The 19,471-nt window shown below is 36.3% G+C and overlaps 2 protein-coding genes across 2 annotated transcripts; both read left to right on the plus strand.

The window, feature by feature from the left end:
• Positions 1 to 10,283: 10,283 nt before the first annotated feature.
• Positions 10,284 to 11,258, plus strand: LOC147793413 (uncharacterized). Its single transcript, XM_087121065.1, has 2 exons — positions 10,284 to 10,900; positions 10,955 to 11,258. Exons 1-2 carry the CDS (start codon positions 10,284 to 10,286, stop codon positions 11,256 to 11,258), a joined length of 921 nt encoding a protein of 306 aa, XP_086977191.1.
• A 7,257-nt stretch (positions 11,259 to 18,515) lies between these two features.
• LOC111787786 (basic blue protein) lies at positions 18,516 to 19,249 on the plus strand. Its single transcript, XM_087121066.1, has 2 exons — positions 18,516 to 18,708; positions 19,050 to 19,249. The coding sequence occupies exons 1-2, from the start codon at positions 18,516 to 18,518 to the stop codon at positions 19,247 to 19,249; spliced, it is 393 nt and encodes a 130-aa protein (XP_086977192.1).
• Positions 19,250 to 19,471: the final 222 nt, after the last annotated feature.

The following is a 19,471-nucleotide window of genomic DNA, read 5'->3' on the forward strand; positions in this document are numbered from 1 at the left end:
TTAGATGTATGCTCTTTTCACAATAACAAATAGAATTGAAAGCATAAGTGCTTATGGTTCCTCTATTCAAAAGTTCTTTCTCATCAAGTTGTTCTTCATGTTCCAGTTGTTTGTTTCGACATATTTCGATTGTAGGCTACATCTAACATTTGGTATTAGAGTTAGAATACCGAAAAAAATATCGTCACTACACAATGTCTTTGGAGGAGATATTATGACGATAAAGAGTGGGAAGGAGGGGAGTGTAATGGTCCAGTACCTGTTACTCATGAAGAGTAACTATGTACCATGGTCGATAAAGATGCGTGTCAACTTACAAGCATAAAGCGTGTGAGACACCATTGAGCATGGTGATGTTGAGGAGTGTAAAGATAGGATGACTCTTGCACCCATCTACCAAGCAGTCTTGGAGGACATCCTTCTCATGTTGGCAGAGAAGGATTTGGAAAAGGTAGCATGGGAGAGGCTGCAAACAATGTATGTGGGTGTGGAACTTGTCAAGGAAGCAAAAGTGCAGACCTTGAAGAGTGAGTTCGAGTCTATTCACATTAAGGAAGAGAATCAATAGACGAATTTTTCATGAAATTGACGACGATCATCAACGACATCCATTTGTTAGGCAGCAAGGTGGATGAGATCTCCATCATTAAAAAGTTCCTTCAAGCTGTTCCCTTAAGAGTCATGTAGATTCTTACCTTTATCGAGTAGTTTGGCAACCTCAAGAACATGTCAGTTAAGGTGGTCATTGGTCGTCTTAAGGTCCATGAGGAGAGACTTCGTGGCTACAAAGACAAAAAGGTGGAGAAACACCTCTTACTCGCACATGAGGAGTGGCTCGCACGGACAAAAAAGAATGATGCGGCTGACTCTTCTTTTTCAGGTACGAGGGGACTTGACAACCATAATAAGGAAAATAGAGATAATTGTGGAGTTCACTACCCTGGAAGAAGAGGGAGACACAACCGAACTAGAAAATATACCGACATCGACACCAACAAATCTACACATGTCATCATTGGTGATATCGAAATGCATGATAAATTCTCTAGAACAAGAGAGCTCAGACGAGAGCACATGTGGATCCACAATAGAGCATGTACCAAAGAAGTTTCATTCTCTTGCTGAAATTTGTGCAAATACACTTGAAGAAGAATTGGATCCCGATGAGTTAGTATTGCTCGCGGGCGAGGAGCCGACATCTTACTGTGAGGCAGCAACTGAGACAATATGGAAGGAGGCTATGCAAAAAGAGCTTGAACTATTGAGAAGAACAAGATGTGGGCACTAACTAACTTACCGCCCGAACACAATTCCATCGATTTGAAGTAGGTATTTAAGCTGAAGAAGAAAAGTGAAGGAAATGTCATCAAGCATAAAGCAAGACTCGTGATTTTGAGGAGGTTTTTGCACATGTGGTTAGACTGGACAAGAGTAAAAAGATTCTAAACTTTATGAAGTGCTCGCAAGAAAAAACAGTGTATACAAGAAACAATGGAGTTGAAACACTCATTGTTGGCATGGACGTTGATGACCTGATCGTAAATGGTATAAGTGTGGAAAGTGTCAAAGATTTCAAGCAGCAAATGATGAAATAATTTGAGACGACTTATCTCGGGTTACTCATGTACTACTTCGGTATTGAAGTGTACCAAAGAAAAGATTGCATCATGCTAAAGCAATCGGCCTATGCTAATAAGTTGTTGCAACAATTTAAGATGATAGAGTGCAACCCGACCAAGTATCCCATGGAAGAAAAGTCACAACTCGAGAAAGATGTTGAAGGAAGCTTGATGAATTTCAATAAGTATAGGTGCATCATTGAAATTATGAGGTACTTGACTCATACTCGTCCGGACCTTTCATATGTTGTTAGAATGGTAAGTAGGTACAAGGAAAAGGTCACTACGTGCATCATCAAACAGTTTAGCACATTCTCCACTGTGTGAAGGGAACTACAAGCTACGAGCTGAAGTATTAAAGAGGAAGAGATCCTAAAGAACTAGTCAATTTTACCGATAGTGATTTAGCTGGAGACATTGACGATAGAAAAAATACTACAGGAGTGTCATTTTATCTCAATGGAAATTTGATCTTTTGGCAATCTTAGAAGCAGCAAACTATGGTACTATCTTCTTGTGAGGTCGAGTTCATGGTAGAAACTGCTACATTGTGCCAAGCATGGGATGAGAAATTTGTTGAACGAAGTGTTTAGAAATGAATTAAAGCCAATAAATCTCTACATCGACAACAAATCTGCGATTGCACAAATGAAGAATTTTGTATTTCACGAATGCAACAAACACATTGATCTATGAGTGTGTCGAGAAGAGAAAAATCTCGTTGTGGAGTCCACATGTACTAGAGATCAACGGACAAATATTCTAACCAAGACCCTAGTAAGGATTAAGTTTGCAGAGATAGGGAGTTGCTGGGAGTGAAGAATCTCTGAACAAAGTCAAGCTTACAGGGGTGATTATGAGCTAATAAACTTGACTTGGTAGAATAATTTACTAGATTATAGTGTAATTTTAAGAGAATTGTTAGTAGACTTAGTAGAATAAATTACTAACCTATGAAGCTACTATAAGAGAATTGTTAGTAGTTGCCAAATTGGGACCATGTTTAGTGATTTAATTGGGAAGATTGTTAGTAGTTTTTAACTTAAGGAGAAAGTGCAGGAAACTAATTAGTGTTTTCTCCACTATAAATACTCATCAGATGTATGCTCGTGTTTCACAACAACAGAGAGAATTGAAAAGCATAAGTGCTTAAGGTTCCTCTATTCAAAAGCTCTTTCCCCTCAAGTTGTTCTTCCTGCTCAAGTTGTTTGTTTAGACATATTTCAATCGTGGGATATATCCAACATACACTAATATATCATCAATTAAGTAAATGGTGAATCTATCAAGAAAGTCTTCGAACGCTCAATTCATCAGTTCCATAAACAGTGCAATGACATTAGGTAAGCCAAATGACATAACGATGAACTCATGTGTCCATATGATCTCTTGAAATCTGTCTTTAGTATGTCTTATCTCTAATCTTCCTTTGATGATAACCTAATCTCAAGCTAATCTTGGAGAAAAATGAAGTTCCCTAAAACTGGTCAATTAAGTTATTTATCTTAGACAAATGGTACTTGTTCTTGATAGCGACCTTGTTTAGCTATTTACAATCTACGCATAGATGCTTAGGTCTATCGTTCTTCTTCACGAATAATGCAGAAGCTCTCCAAGACGATACACTGGCCGTATGAAGCCTTTATCTAGTAACTCCTATAAATGTTCCTTAAGTTCCACGAGTGCCATTCTGTAGAGTGCTTTACGTATCAACGTGGTTTCTCGTTTAAGCTTGATCCCAACGTAGACTTCTCTACTGGTAACCCTGATAACTCCTACATAAACACAATCTTGAATCCGTTGACCATTATTACTAAGGATACAATTCTTCTCACGCTACTAAAATCCATCAGACTTGTAATGATGGTTTGTTCTCCTCCCCAACCAATTCTTCTCACCGCTAGCAGATATTGTCCTCTTTGGGCTTTCCCTTTCGGGCTTCCCCTCAAGGCTTTAAAACGCGTCTGCTAGGGGAAGGTTTCCACACCCTTATAAATGGTGGTTTGTTCTCCTCCCCAACCAATGTGGGACATCACAAGACCAACTAGAAATGTCCATGCACCATGGATAATCAACGTCCTGGCCTTCTAACAACGACAACTCTTAGGGTATTCCTGGAACTGTCTTCTTTGTACATGAAAATCTGTAGAAAATAAATTTGCTCTGATACCAATTTGTTGAAACTAAAAGCCGCTCCCATACCAACTTTTAGAAAATAAACGCTCGCTCTGAAACTAACTCGTTTAGATAACGCTCACGAAACTGTGAAGTGGGTGTCGAGAGGGGAGAGACAAGGAGACAAAGAAATTCTCAAAAGCCTTTTTCTATTTCGCAGAACTTTAACTCTTTCTTCTTACTGTACTCTTTGCTCTCTGTGCTCTCATATTACAATGAAAGCTAAAGCCTATTTATAAGTTTTTCTAACGCTAAAAATGACAATAATTATCCCACGTTTTCTCACCCATAAACCACTCCTTTCCTAAAATACATATGGCTTTTTTGATGAACTTAAAAACCAAAATTAATAACAGCTACTTTTTTTTTTTCTCCCTCTCATTTAAGTTTATTTCCAACAAAATCCCCCTATTGAGGGTCTGAAGGTCACTTCACTGCCATTACAATATATCATGACATCATTCTCTTATAGCCAGTCCATCCCTAGGATGATATCAAAATCTCGCATATTCAAGACAATCAGTGTCATCCTCAAAGCTCATCTTAAAATTACCATAATACTTGCCTTGACTCTATGGGTGGCCAATAACATCTTTGTCATAAGCGTGAGGTACTGGTAAGGTGAATCTTAAAGGCTCCAGATCCAAGTGAGCATGTTTGACAATTCTCTCAGAGATAAAAGAGTGTGTAGAACTATAATCAAATAACACATGCGAAATGAGTAAAGATGGGCAAGGTATCTATAATAACTGTATCAGACTAATCAAACTTTATTGTCTGGCCAATCAGTAGATTAACATCCTGGTTCTTCTTATGAGGGCCCTTATTAACTCGGTGGTTTAGCTTGCCAATCCAAAACACACTTTCGAGCTTGTTGTGCACTCACCATCGTGCTTGTGGCTGCAATTTGGGCATACTACTTTGTCTTCGTTCTACATCTAATCAGTCACCTAATCGTTTAACATACTGTCTATTAAAGATCACGTATTTGTTTAGATTGCTGTAAGTTAGTATTTGATTAAATCTTCTTTTAGTTAGGAGTAGATTTGATTTTGATTTCATTTAGTTTTTGATTTGTTTACTGCTTTGTTACCAGATTTTATGCAGATTTTTAGGTAGATTTTTTAATATCTTTTAATATTCTTTGTATATATATATAGTCTTCTTGCTCTTTAAAATACAATCTTCTTATCAATCATTCAATCGCTCATTCTTTCACTAAGAAATTGGTATCAGAGTCGTCTTCTTAAGGGATCATCAAATGGAAGGGGAATCAAGTTTTTCAGCTATTGCACCACCAGCCTTCGATGGAGACAATTATCAAATGTGAGCCGTTCATATGGAGACCTATTTAGAGGCTTTGGATATTTGGGAAGCAATAGAAGAGGTTTACAAAGTCCCTCCACTTCTAGCAAATTCTACTGTAGCACAAATCAAAGCACAGAAGGAAAAGAAGACAAGAAAATCAAAGGCAAAAGCTTGCCTATTCGCAGCTGTATCTCAAATGATCTTCATTCGAATACTGTCCCTCAAAACATCAAAGGAAATTTGGGATTACCTCAAGGCTAAATATGAAGGAGATGAGAGGATACGTGGAATGAAAGTCCTGAATTTGATTCTGGATTTCGAGTTGCAGAAGATGAAGGAGTCTAAGTCGGTGAGAGAGTTCTCTTACAGACTTCTCAGCATTACCAACAATGTGAGATTGCTTGGTTCTATGTTAAATGATTCTAAGATCGTTTAAAAGCTGTTGGTCACTGTTCCAGAGAAGTTTGAAGCCACAATTACTACTCTGAAGAACACCAAAGACCTTTCAAAGATTTCTCTTATAGAGCTCTTGAACGCTTTACAAGGACAAGAGCAAAGGAGGTCTATGAGGCAAGAAGGGGTGATTGAAGGTGCCTTACCTATTAAGCATCAAGGCAACAACAAGTATGAAAACAAGAAAAATTTTAAAAACCAATCGACGAATGGAGATTCATCTGCCAATTATCAAAAGACAAAAGGAGGAGATTTCAAAAAAATCCTGTCCACCTTGCTGCCATTGTGAGAAGAAAGGTCATCAACCATATAAGTGTTAGAGAAGACCTGACGCCAAATGATCCAAATGCAATCAACTTGGACATGAAGCTGTGATCTGCAAAGTCAAAGGTCAGGTAGAAGAAGTAGATGCACAGGTAATTGATCAAGAAGAAGAAGATCAATTGTTTGTGGTCACTTGTTTCTTAGACAAAGAATCAAGCGAGAGCTGGTTGATTGACAGTGGGTGCACAAATCATATGACACATGACAAGAAGTTTTTTTAGGAATTAAGAGACACTAAAGTCAAGAGAGTGAGAATTGACAATGATAAGGCACAGTAGCTATAACAAGCTATGAAGGTACAAAATTTATTCCAGATGTTTTATTTGTACCTAAAATTGATCAAAATCTCTTAAGTGTTTGTTAGTTACTTGATAAGGGCTATAAAGTGTTGTTTGAGAATAAGCAGTGCTTGATTAGAGATGCTAGTGGCAAAGACTTGTTCAATGTCAAAATGAAAGGAAAAAACTTTGTTCTAACTTTGATGGAGAAAGAGCAGATGACCTTTATATCCAGAGTTAGTGCCATTGAGATTTGACACAAAAGACTTGGGCACTTTTATCATTAAGGTTTGCTTCAGATGAAGTCAAAGAAGCTGGTAGAAGGATTCATTGACATTGATGATGACATGCCACCTTGCCACACTTGTAATTTTGGGAAGCAACATTGGCAACTCTTTCCTAAACAGGCATGGAGAGCCTAAAAAAAACTGCAGCTGGTTCATACTGATCCTTGTGGTCCTCAGCGATCACCATCATTAAATGGTAATCTTTATTACATTGTTTTTATTGATGATCTAACAAGAATGTGTTGGATCTTCTTGCTGAAACAAAAGTCAGAAGTTGTGGGTGTATTTTGGAAATTCAAAGCCAGAGTTGAGAATGAAAGTGCATGCTTGATTCAAACTATAAGATCAGATAATGACAAGGAGTACACTTCAGAAACTTTCAACAGGTTTTCTGAATAGGCTGGAATTGAACATCAATTGACACCACCATACACTCCTCAACAGAATGACGTCAGTGAAAGGAGGAATAGATTCATAATGGAGATGATGAGATGCATGCTCCATGAGAAGGATCTCCAAAAAGGTCTTTGGGAAAAAGCAGCAAATGTTAGTTTATTTAATCTTGTATTAACCATAATTCATTATATTTACTGTTTGTATTTCAAATTATGTCAGTTAAGGGAAGTTTAGCAGTTAAGGGAAGTTATTAGCGGTTAAGGGTAGTTATTAGCGGTTAAGGGAAGTTATTAGCAGTTAGTGTGGCTATTCTGTCTATATATGTATTGTGTAACAAGTTGAATAATAATGAGTAAGTTGGTTCCTCTCTTAGTTGTATGAGTGTTTTCTGACAATTGGTATCAGAGCCAAGTTACATGCCAAAGATCATGTCGTCGAAGTCTACAACAAAGGAAGGTCTGGTATCACTCCAATACCCGACGTTATCGAGAACCAACTACTCAGCATTGGCTATGAAGATGAAGGTCTATTTACGTGCTCAAGGGGTGTGGGACGCAATCGAATCAACTGAGTCTCTGGATAGTCTTGATGAAAGGAAGGATCAAATGGCTTTAGTAGCTATCTATCAAGCAATCGCTGAGGAGATGTTGTTTTTGTTAGCAGAGAAAGAGACAGCAAAAGAAGCATGGCAGACGTTAAAAACTATCCATGTCGGTGCTGAACGTGTAAAGGAGGCAAAGATCCAAACATTGAAGATTGAGTTTGAAATTATGAATATGAAGGAGTCCGAGACTATTGATGATTATGTAGCAAGGTTGACAGGAGTTGTTAATAAAAAACGTACTTTTGGAGACAAGTTTGAAGAGGCATATTTGGTGAAATAATGGGTCGAGGACGACGGGTGAGGTTTGTCTATGGCACCTGCTCCGGAGTCCGCTACCGACCTCGACCAGCTCATTATTTCCTGAAAGAAAAATGGAGAATAAGGAATGAGTACAAGACTCAGTAAGTAGCCTACTTGTAGGCTCTTAATCGTGTCCTTGATATGCTAGGGTATCACGTTCTTTCTTTTCTTGTTCTTGCCGTATGTTCTTGTTATGTTTCTTAATTCGTTCTCCAAGACACTTTCCTTAGGATTTACGGTACTAGACATAAACTTGTCGACCTGTGTCTGAGGCTTCATGCGTTCCAAGCGACACAGTCTTAATACCTACGCTCAAGGCTTCATACGCTCCAAGTAGCATAGTCTAAGTCATAAGCATGATGTACCGCGGGAGGTCTTAGGAGGTTCTTGATTCATGGCTAGGGTAACTTACTCTCTTCTTGCTCCATCGTGGCCATAGGTCACTCCCCATGTAGACCATAAAGGTCAAGTGATCGATGCATGCATGAACATGGCACATGAACATCGCAGTGGTCGTTGGAGAGGGAGAGGTCATGGACGTGGAAACGACTCGTTTCATCAAGAGAAGAAGGCTGACAAGAGCAAGGTAAGATGCTACAATTGTCAAGGCCTAGGCCACTATGCCTCAGAATATCGGAAGGTGAAGTGTTATAATTGTCAAAAGATTGGCCATTATGCATCCGATTGTAGATCGAAGAAATGGGAGGATCAGGCGCACTTGGCTGAGACGCAAAGTGATGAGGATGAGCCAGCCTTACTTACATCACAAGTTTTTGAAGTCCGAACTCTCAGTTCACCAGAGTTGACGGAGATGGCTCTTTATGAAGAGAAGGTTGTCCCGGAAGAAATTGAGAAGAAAAGCAACACTTGGTTCGTAGATACGGGAGTCGGCAATCATATGACTGGTTGTCGAAGTTGGTTCTCGGAATTGAACGAGTCAGTGACTAGCACGGTGAAGTTCGGAGATGGATCACTTGTAGAGATAAAAGGACGTGGAGATGTGAAGGCTGCGTCTGAAAAAAAACAGAGAAGATAATCGATGAGGAGAAAATCGATGGCTCTGTGAAGATTGAATCTGAGGAAAGAATAGAGAAGCGAGAAGAGAAGAAGAGCGATGGGGAGAAAATCGTTGGCGCTGTGAAGTTTGAATCCGAGGAGAAGAGCGATGGCATTGTGGCAGAGGTCCAGAATGTGGCAACGGAGGTAGCGAAAGCAAAGGAGATAAAAGAGAAGGACTGTGACAGCGAGAAGAAGGAGAAGGAGGACGGAAACAATGGCTGTGCTATTAAAAACAGGTCGCCAGAGAAACGAAAGCAGAGAATGAGAAGGAGGCCATTGTTCCTGGCAGTGGAATTGAAGTAGCACAGGTAATTAAACTTGTTGAGGAAAAGCTGTTGGCCGGACAAGTAGAACAGGTAATTAAAATTGTCAATGAAAAGTAGTTGCCCATTGAAACGAAGACAGAGAAGAAGGAATGCGGCGATAATGGCTGTAGCGGTAGCGTTGAACAAGTAATTAAACTGGTGAAAGGAACTATTGATATCGAATGTCATTATGTGAAGGCAAAGCAAGTAGAAAGAAACAATTGCATGGGAATCCAATTACATGGACTTCAAAGAAACAAAAGATGGTGGCACTTTCATCCTATGAAGCGGAGTATATTGCGGCAACGTCAGCCGCTTGTGAAGGAATATAGTTAGGACGTTTACTGAAAGAATTGGTTTGAAGAATGTAAGAATGTGAAGATCGAAATACAAGATTAAGGGGATGATTTGTTAGTTTATTTAATCTTGTATTAACCATAATTCATTTTATTTACTGTTTGTATTTCAAATTATGTCAGTTAAGGGAAGTTTAGCAGTTAAGGGAAGTTATTAGCGGTTAAGGGAAGTTATTAGCGGTTAAGGGAAGTTATTAGCAGTTAGTGTGGCTATTCTGTCTATATATGTACTGTGTAACAAGTTGAATAATAATGAGTAAGTTGGTTCCTTTCTTGGTTGTATGAGTGTTTTCTGACAGCAAACACTGTTGTGTGCTTGCAAAATCGAATTTCCACAAAACCTGTGAAGGTCCTAACACCATTTGAAGTTTGGTATTGTTACAAACATTCTTTAAAGTTCCTTAGAGTATTTAAGTATCTTTGCTTCACTTACATTCTGTTAGCGAAAGAGTGAGTGATTAATCAGATACTAACTGACAGTAATCTAAACAAATACGTGATTCCAACTTGTAGAAATTAGACTCTCGCTCATTCTTTGTTTAGATTACTGTTAGTTAGTATCTGATTAAATCTCCTAATAGTAAGGAGTTGATTTAGTTTTGATTTGATTTAGTTTTTGATTTGTATACTAGGTTGTTACTAGATTTTCTGCAGATTTTTAGGTAGATTTTCTAAATATCTTTTTGTATTCTCTGTGTATATATATATATAGCATTCTTTCTCTTCGTAATATACTCTTCTCATCAACCATTCAATCGCTCACTCTTTCACTAACAATTGGTATCAGAGCTATCTTCTTAAGGGATCTGTGAGATCTAAATGGGAGGAGAATCCAATTTTTCAGCTGTTGCACCACCAGTCTTCGATGGAGACAATTATCAAATGTGGGCAGTTCGAATGAAGACTTATCTAGAGGCTTTGGATCTTTGGGAAGCAATAGAAGAGGATTACGAGGTCCCTCCACTTCCAGCAAATCCTACTGTAGCACAAATCAAAGTACAGAAGGACAAGAAGATAAGAAAATCAAAGGCAAAAGCTTGCCTATTTGCAGTTGTATCTCGGATGATCTTCATGCGAATAATGTCCCTTAAAACAGCAAAAGAACTCTGGGATTATCTCAAGGCTGAATATGAAGGAGATGAGAGGATTCGTGGAATGAAAGTTCAGAATTTGATTAGGGATTTCGAGTTGCAGAAGATGAAGGAGTTTGAGTCGGTGAAAGAGTACTCTGACAGACTTCTCAACATTACCAACAAGGTGAGATTGCTTGGTTCTGTGTTAAATGGTTCTAGGATCGTTGAAAAGCTGCTAGTCACTGTTCTGGAGAAGTTTGAAGCCACCATTACTACTCTAGAGAACACCAAACACCTGTCAAAGATTTCTCTTACAGAGCTCTTGAATGCTTTACAAGCACAAGAGAAAAGGAGGTCTATGAGGTAAGAAGGGGTGATTGAAGGTGCCTTACTTGTTAAGCATCAAGACAACAACAGGTATAAAAACAAGAAAATTTTCAAAAACCAATCGACGAATGGAGATTCATTTGCCAATTATCAGAAGACAAAAGAAGGAGGTTCCAAAAAATCCTATCCACCTTGCCGCCATTCTGAGAAGAAAGATCATCCACCATACAAGTGTTGGAGAAGACCTGACGCCAAATGCTCCAAATGCAATCAACTTGGACATGAAGCTGTGATCTGCAAAGTCAAAGGTCAGGTGAAAGAAGTAGATGCACAGGTAATTGATCAAGAAGAAGAAGATCAATTATTTGTGGTCACTTGTTCCTCAAGCAAATAATTAAGCAAGAGCTGGTTGATTGACAGTGGATGCACAAATCATATGACAATATGACAAGGAGTTTTTTTTTTTAGGAATTAAGAGACATTTAAGTCAAGAGAGTGAGGATTGGCAATCGTGAACACTTGGAAGTCAAAGGAAAAGGCACAGTAGCTATAACAAGCTATGAATGTACAAAATTTATTCCAGATGTTTTATTTGTACCTAAAATTGATCAAAATCTCTTAAGCGTTGGTCAGTTACTTGATAAAGGCTATAAAGTGTTGTTTGAGAATAAACAATGCTTGATCAGAGATGCTTGTGGCAAAGACTTGTTCAATGTCAAAATGAAAGGAAAAAGCTTTGCTCTAAATCCGACGGCCTTTGTATCCAAAGCTAGTGCCACTAAGATTTGGCACAAAAGACTTGGGCACTTTCATCATTGATGATGACATGTCTTTTTGCCGTGGTTCTAATTTTGGGAAGCAACATAAGCAACCCTTTACTAAACAGGCATGGAGAGCCTCGAAAAAACTGCAGCTGGTTCATACTGATCTTTGTGGTCCTCAACGAACACCATCATTAAATGGTAATCTTTATTACATTATTTTTATTGATAATCTAACAAGAATGTGTTGGATTTGCTTGCTAAAGAAAAAGTCAGAAGTTGTGGGTGTATTTTGGAAATTCAAAGCTAGAGTTGTAAATGAAAGTGCATGCTTGATTCAGACTATAAGATTAGATAATGGCAAGCAGTACACTTCAGAAACTTTTAACAAGTTTTGTGAAGAGGCTGGAGTTGAACATCAATTGACAGCACCATACACTCCTCAACAGAATGGCGTCAGTGAAAAGAGGAATAGATTCATAATGGAGATGAATCTATTGAGGAGTGTATGATGCTATCGATTGATGTTCAATTTCAGCCTATTCACAAAACCTGTTAAAAGTTTCTGAAGTGTACTCCTTGCGATTATCTGATTTTATAATCTGAATCAAGCATGCACTTTCATTCTCAACTCTGGCTTTGAATTTTCAAAATACACCCGCAACTTCTGACTTTTGCTTCAGCAAGAAGATCCAACACATTCTTGTTAGATCATCAATAAAAAAATAGGGTTTTATGAAATGATATGTCTCAAACATGATTGTATATGATTGCATTTCCTGACCCCAATAAAAACGTACTTAGTCTTTCTTAAAATACTCAAGTCACATGCTACTCTTAATTTTCAAGTAAAGGTAAGACACCTCTGTACATCCGTACAGGAGTGTCTTACTTTTACCCGAGACTAAATCAGACGATATCACGGTGGCAACCATGAGACTAAAGTTAGTGTAAATGCACTCATGTTGTTTTTCTTCCATGGCCCTTAGGTTAGATCAGGGCAATGCTTTATTTTTAGTTTTATTTAAAACTCACGTTATTTACTTTTCCCCATATTGTTTTAATAACCTATAATGAACGTATAAGTCATAGTGTCGTTATGAAATATTTTAAATAATTCTTTTGCACCTAATAATTATGTCATATATTTGGCTTCACTCTTCAATATTAAATATAAATTCTTCCAATAATTTTTGCATCAATCATTGCATTCCTAAAGCACAATACAAAATCACCCCTTCAATTTATAATCACTCCTCTTGGATTTTTAAATTATACATCCAAGAGAATCATTTTTTTTTTAATCAAAATGAATATGGTGTGAATTAGTACAAAGAACGTAATCTAAACTTAACTCAATTGATTTAGACATTATTTTATTATATACATATATTCGTTTTTTTTTTAATAAATAGTATAATAGTTATTCAAATTTAAAGTTGAAAGTATAGTCCAATAAATTTTGGAATAAAATATTATATTGCATTAATTTTATATATTGGACCTAATTCAAGATGTATTTCGTCGAAAAGGAGTGGTTCGCACTTGGACGTACTCCAGTCACTAGTTCAACTTAATGAAATACCTTCCTACACCTAATTGATCAATCAATTGCAATGAGTGGCACGAACTCTTTTTTATTTCGACCGGTGTTATAGGCCGCTAGTTGATATGTAGACGGAGATTTGCATCATGCTTTGTAATGACCCAAAATTTTCTACTTAATTTAAGGTCGCTACTGTATACATATCATAAATATGAATGCGGAAATACTTCATTTAAACTTACATAAAACATAACCTTCAGCTTAAACCACAGCCAACTTACGTGTTTTGAAAACACCTTTAAAACGACACAACAAAATACTAAATAAAATAAATAAACGTTTAAATTAAACAACATCCTATTCTAGCCTAAGATTAAGAAAATAAATGCGACTACCCTATGCATGTGCTATGGTCTCGAGTTGCGATGCCGTCGTCAGCCGTACAGGAATGCCTTGCCTTAACCTGAAAAATTTAGTAGCACATGACTTAGTATTTAAAGAAAATACTCAGTAAGTGACCCTACTATTGGAGTTAAATGCAACAATCAAATGCAAATGAGATGATGAGATCTATCTTTCAATCTGTCTTCCTTCGGTGCTGTTCTAACGGGTAATTTGGGCATGTACCATATACTCTACACACAGCTCATACATGCGAGTATGGGCATACCAGTCAGTTCGCACACCACTGGGCCTCATTCCTTGTCGGGCGAGCATACTCTAGGAGCTCCTTAGGCCAGACACCCGTTAGAACTAGTAACCGTCATGGCAGCGCTATGGAAAACATAACGATCGTTTTCCTGCCATTGGATGTACGCGTCCGTACCCTCGTGATGGAATAGGGGTATCCCCCCAAATGCATGAGCACACATAATGCATGAGGTCCCCAATATTTCTACTTTTATCATTAATGAATATAACCCTCACTATCATCTTTCATGCTTAACATGTTATTTCTCATTTTTCAGTCTACATATCATACATAATCCTAAAGGGGTTACATTTCATTTCATTTATCGTGATATCATGTCATTCATAACATGCTGTATACATACAATTTAGAAAACATAACATAACGCTCCATGCTTTTAACATGCCATTTCATAAAGTGTAATTCATACACAATTACCTCAATGGTCACACAAAACAATCTAAACATAACACATCGCATCACATCGTATCATAACATGTCATATCGTAAACACTTCGTGGTCATATCGTTCCCTAACTTATCATAGCCTTAACGCTCTTATACGTATCACAGTCATATCGTTACGTGAACATACCTTAGTCATATCATCACAGGAACGTATCCTAACGCTATCGTTCTATCAATCTATCACAAACCTATCCCTTTTTACCCATATCCTAACCATATTCTTTCATCAATCTCTCCGATCCATAGCACTCCGGTATGTAACCTAACTTTAACGTTTCATGAACGTATCTTACTCCTATCGTTACATTTCGTTTTGTGCATCCTTCTCGTATCCTATCTCAAACATATCCTTGAACACATTGTACCATAATTAATATCATACAATCCACATATTATAACATAACATAAACATAATATAAGCATACCGATTCACTGATAATTCACACACATCAGTATATATGACACGTGCAGAACCACAGACACGTGTCAACATCAAATATAACCATGTCGATAGTAAGGCCACTTACCTGGTTAGCTTAAGTTGTTGTCACGAATATATCTTTAATGGAAGTCGATTCCGTCCTTTGAAATCTGAGTCAACCTACGTGAGACCATGACATCAGTTTCAAGTTTGAACTCTACAAAGAAAATTTTCTAATTTACGTTGGTCCATTGTTAAAGGTCTTGGAATGCTATATATCTATAATTATTTTACTCCTTGAACTCTCTTTACCCTCTCTTTTTACTATTTACCTTTCTCTCTATATTTACCCTCTCTTTTTACTATTTACCATTCTCTCTATATTTACCCTCTCTTTTTATTATTTACCTTTCTCTCTATATTTAGTTTGGGGTTTCTTTTTACTATTTACCTTTCTCTCTATATTTACCCTCTCTTTTTACTATTTACCTTTCTCTCTATATTTACCCTCTCTTTTTATTATTTACCTTTCTCTCTATATTTAGTTTGTGGTTTTTAATTCCTTAATCTTCATTTTTTTAATTGTCTTTTAATTATGTATTCCAAATTTGGAGTCGATCTCTGTTTCCAAATCTTTTCTTATCCAAGCTTTTCCTGTTCACAAATTTTATTGTTCATTCTATTTTTAATCTATTCATTTGGCTACGGATATAAATTTAATATAATATTTCTAATGGGACATGATTTACTAGAATTTGTATAAATGATTGACATCTAGTTTCAAACTCAAAGCTAAACATTTGTAATAATTCAATTAAGATCTAACTATAATGGGTTGTGATTTCTAAAAAAGATAGGATAAAAAAAATTAAGATTTAATATATACCTTATTGATCAGATCTATCTTCACGTAAATCTCCTCAGAATCTCAATTCCTTAAATGTCGTTCTCTTTTTTTTTTTTTTTTCTCAAGTAAATCTGACAATTCTTGTTTTTCTGTTTCCTTTTTTTGAAGTAAATGTTATTTTATGGCTGGTAAGGATGGGTTGAAGAGAGATAATTGTGGGAAGGGATGAGAGGTTAGTGGAGAGTAGTGGGGAAATGTTGTTTATTTATTTAATTATTATTATTATTATTATTATTATTATTATTTTAACTATTTTTTTTATAATTATTTTTATTTGTTTATTTCTTGATTTATTTTTGGGCTATTACAGGGTTGTCTTAACCTGAAAGGAGGTATCACGTGGCTTGAGTATCTGAAGAAATACTCAGTTAGTGACCCACTATTGGGGGTTAAATGCAAGAACATGCGAATGCAATGACGGGACCTATCATATCAGTCTATTTTTTACTATTCTAATTGGCACCTTGGATGTGTACCATATACTCTACACACAGCACATACATGCGTGTATGGGCTCACTAGTCAGTTCGTGTAAGAACCAGGCTGACTCGATGACTCTAAAATGACAGGTAAATTTTTCGCGAAATTAAACCATTAAAATTTAAAACATAATTTACATTATACGAAAATAGTGGGCGCATTAGTAATTTAAAATATAACATAATGGTTAAAATACAAAATAAGGAACGAACACAAAACGTCTTAAAATAATGGGTCGAGGACGACGGGTGAGGTTTGTCTATGGCACCTGCTCCGGAGTCCGCTACCGACCTCGACCAGCTCATTATTTCCTGAAAGAAAAATGGAGAATAAGGAATGAGTACAAGACTCAGTAAGTAGCCTACTTGTAGGCTCTTAATCGTGTCCTTGATATGCTAGGGTACCACGTTCTTTCTTTTCTTGTTCTTGCCGTATGTTCTTGTTATGTTTCTTAATTCGTTCTCCAAGACACTTTCCTTAGGATTTACGGTACTAGACATAAACTTGTCGACCTGTGTCCGAGGCTTCATGCGTTCCAAGCGACACAGTCTTAATACCTACGCTCAAGGCTTCATACGCTCCAAGTAGCGTAGTCTAAGTCATAAGCATGATGTACCGCGGGAGGTCTTAGGAGGTTCTTGATTCATGGCTAGGGTAACTTACTCTCTTCTTGCTCCATAGTGGCCATAGGTCACTCCCCATGTAGACCATAAAGGTCAAGTGATCGATGCATGCATGAACATGGCATAGACCATAAAGGTCACGTGATGGGTGTGTACATGAACATGGCATCATGCAAATCATAACTGTAACAACCGGAAAAATAAAATAAAATAATAATAATAATAATAATAATAATAATAATCATAATAATAATAAAATAATAAATAAATAAATAAAAATTAAAAGAAGAAAAATATTTGGTAACCGATCCCTCCTACTTCCTTCAATCTCTCACCACTCCTTCCCTACAAATAAATCAGGCAACAAATCAGTAAATTAATTTTCTAAAAACATCGTAAATTTCTTCCTTTCTACAAAAACAAATAGAAAAAAAACAAAAGGTTTAAGCAGATTTAGTTTCGGAGGAGATATGTCATTTGAAGAGGTCAATAGTCCTATGTTAAATCTTCCTTCTATTTTATTAAATAATATTAATTTGGTTACAATTATTTAGTTTTGAATTAGAGATTAAATGAAAAGAATTCTGTATTAGTTTAGGAAATCACAACCAATTATATTTTAGATCTACTGAATTGTTACAATGAATTAGATCTACTGAATTGTTGCAATGATTTAGGTTGGCCAATAATTTTATATGAATTATAGGAAAAGAATATAACCAAATGAATCGATTAAATTAAAAGCTAAGAATATAATTGTTAACAAAATCAGAAGAAAGACAAAGGAAATAAGAAAAAATGAAATAGAGATGGAAATCGAGAACACTTTAACAATTTTTAATAATTATGTTTTGAAATCCAAGCCAACCTAGGTGAGCCCATGACATTAGTTTCAAGGTTGAACTCTATAAAATTATTTTTCTAATTTATATTGGTCCATTGTTAAAAATTTTGAAATGTTATATATCTATAATTATGTTTTTATTAAAAATCTTATTTTATATGGTTTCTCTTGTATAAAAAAGTTGATAGAGTTATTTAAGTCATTATGTGCTTTCCTGTCCTCTGTATTTGCTTTTTTTTTTTTTTTTCTGTATTTACTATGTGACCTTTTGCTTTTCTGGTTTTTCTCTTTATCTATATTTACTCCCTTTTAATTTTGTTCATAAATTTTCTTTGCCATTTTATTTTTAATCTATTTATTTGTCTAGGGATATAAATTTATTGATCTAATATTATTGATCTAATGTGATTTACTAGAATTCATATAAATTATTGGTATTTAGTTTCTAACTCAACTAAACAATTGTCATGATTTAATGAAGATTTAACCAGGATTGGCTGTGATTTCAAAAAAAAAATAGGACAAATAAAATTAAGATTTAATACATATCTTACTGATCATATCTATCTCCACGTAAATATTGTCGTGTGAATTGGGTATTTTTTCCTCAAATTAAATGTTTTTTTTTTTTTTGTTTTTTTTTTTTTTTGCAAACTCTGAGGAGAGATAATTGGGGAAGGAATGAGAGGTTACTAGAGAGAAAGGAGGAAGATTGTTTCTCTTTCTTTTAATAGCAAAACGAGGAGACATAATCAATTGCAAAAAGGCCCACTACTCCTCCGCAGGAAACAAAGGAAAAGAAAAAGGCAAGTTTGGTATGTTTTACATATCTTTATAACCATCATTTTCAAACTTCAAAGGAACACAATTGTTTTCCATATCTTTTTTGAGAGCTACTTCGACTTCACGAATGGCTCGACACGAGGGGAGCAGCGGAGCGGTTTCGATGAGCACGGTGGCTGTTGCAATGGCGTTGCTGCTGCTGCTTGGCTTCGAACATGGCGATGCTGCTACAACTTTTGTTGTTGGCGACTCGAACGGATGGAACCTGGGCGTGGAAGGATGGCCTAATGGGAAGGTGTTTAGAGCCGGTGACATATTAAGTGAGTTTTCAACTCTTGTTTTGATAGTTGAATAGTAACTGATGTTTTACTTGCGTAATCGTAATCGTATTCTTAATCGTATCTGTTAAGAATAATGCTCTTATACTATGTTAAGAATGAAAAACATAAGTGGGATCGAAAGTTGAAAATATTCTACTAACCAAATCACAAGTCCTGTAGCAGACTCGTTTTAAAGCCTTGAGGGAAAACTCGAAAGGGAAAGCCCAAAGAGGATTTGGGTCGTTACATCTATATAAAATATATTCAAATAGTATTCCGATCGAATTCGCAGTTAGATCGCAATGAATACACTTTTTTTTTTTTTTTTTTTTTTTTTGTAGGATTCAACTATAACCCGACAGTTCACAACGTGGTGGCAGTGGACGAGGGGGGTTATAGAAGCTGCATAGCTCCCAGAGGCGCCAAAGTGTTCAATTCAGGCAAGGATGAAATCACTCTCTCAAGAGGAAACAGCTTCTTCATATGCACCACCCCAGGCCACTGCCAAGCTGGGATGAAAATTACTATCAATTCCCTCTAGTTCTTGACCACCCCGTATCGTTTACACATCGATCTCGATGTAAATGTTCTAAGTAACGATGATTTGGAAACATTGTGGAAATAAAATAATTGATAATAATTAAGTAGTTATATGTATCTTATTATTATTTTTTCTCTTTGTTTATTTATATCGAAAAATTAGAATAATAATGTTAATGCACTAAATTGTTTTATTTTTATAAATTAATATAAACAAAAAATT

The sequence above is a fragment of the Cucurbita pepo genome, chromosome 2 (genome assembly GCF_057944985.1).
Source record: "Cucurbita pepo subsp. pepo isolate OVF chromosome 2, ASM5794498v1, whole genome shotgun sequence".
Lineage (NCBI taxonomy): Eukaryota > Viridiplantae > Streptophyta > Magnoliopsida > Cucurbitales > Cucurbitaceae > Cucurbita > Cucurbita pepo.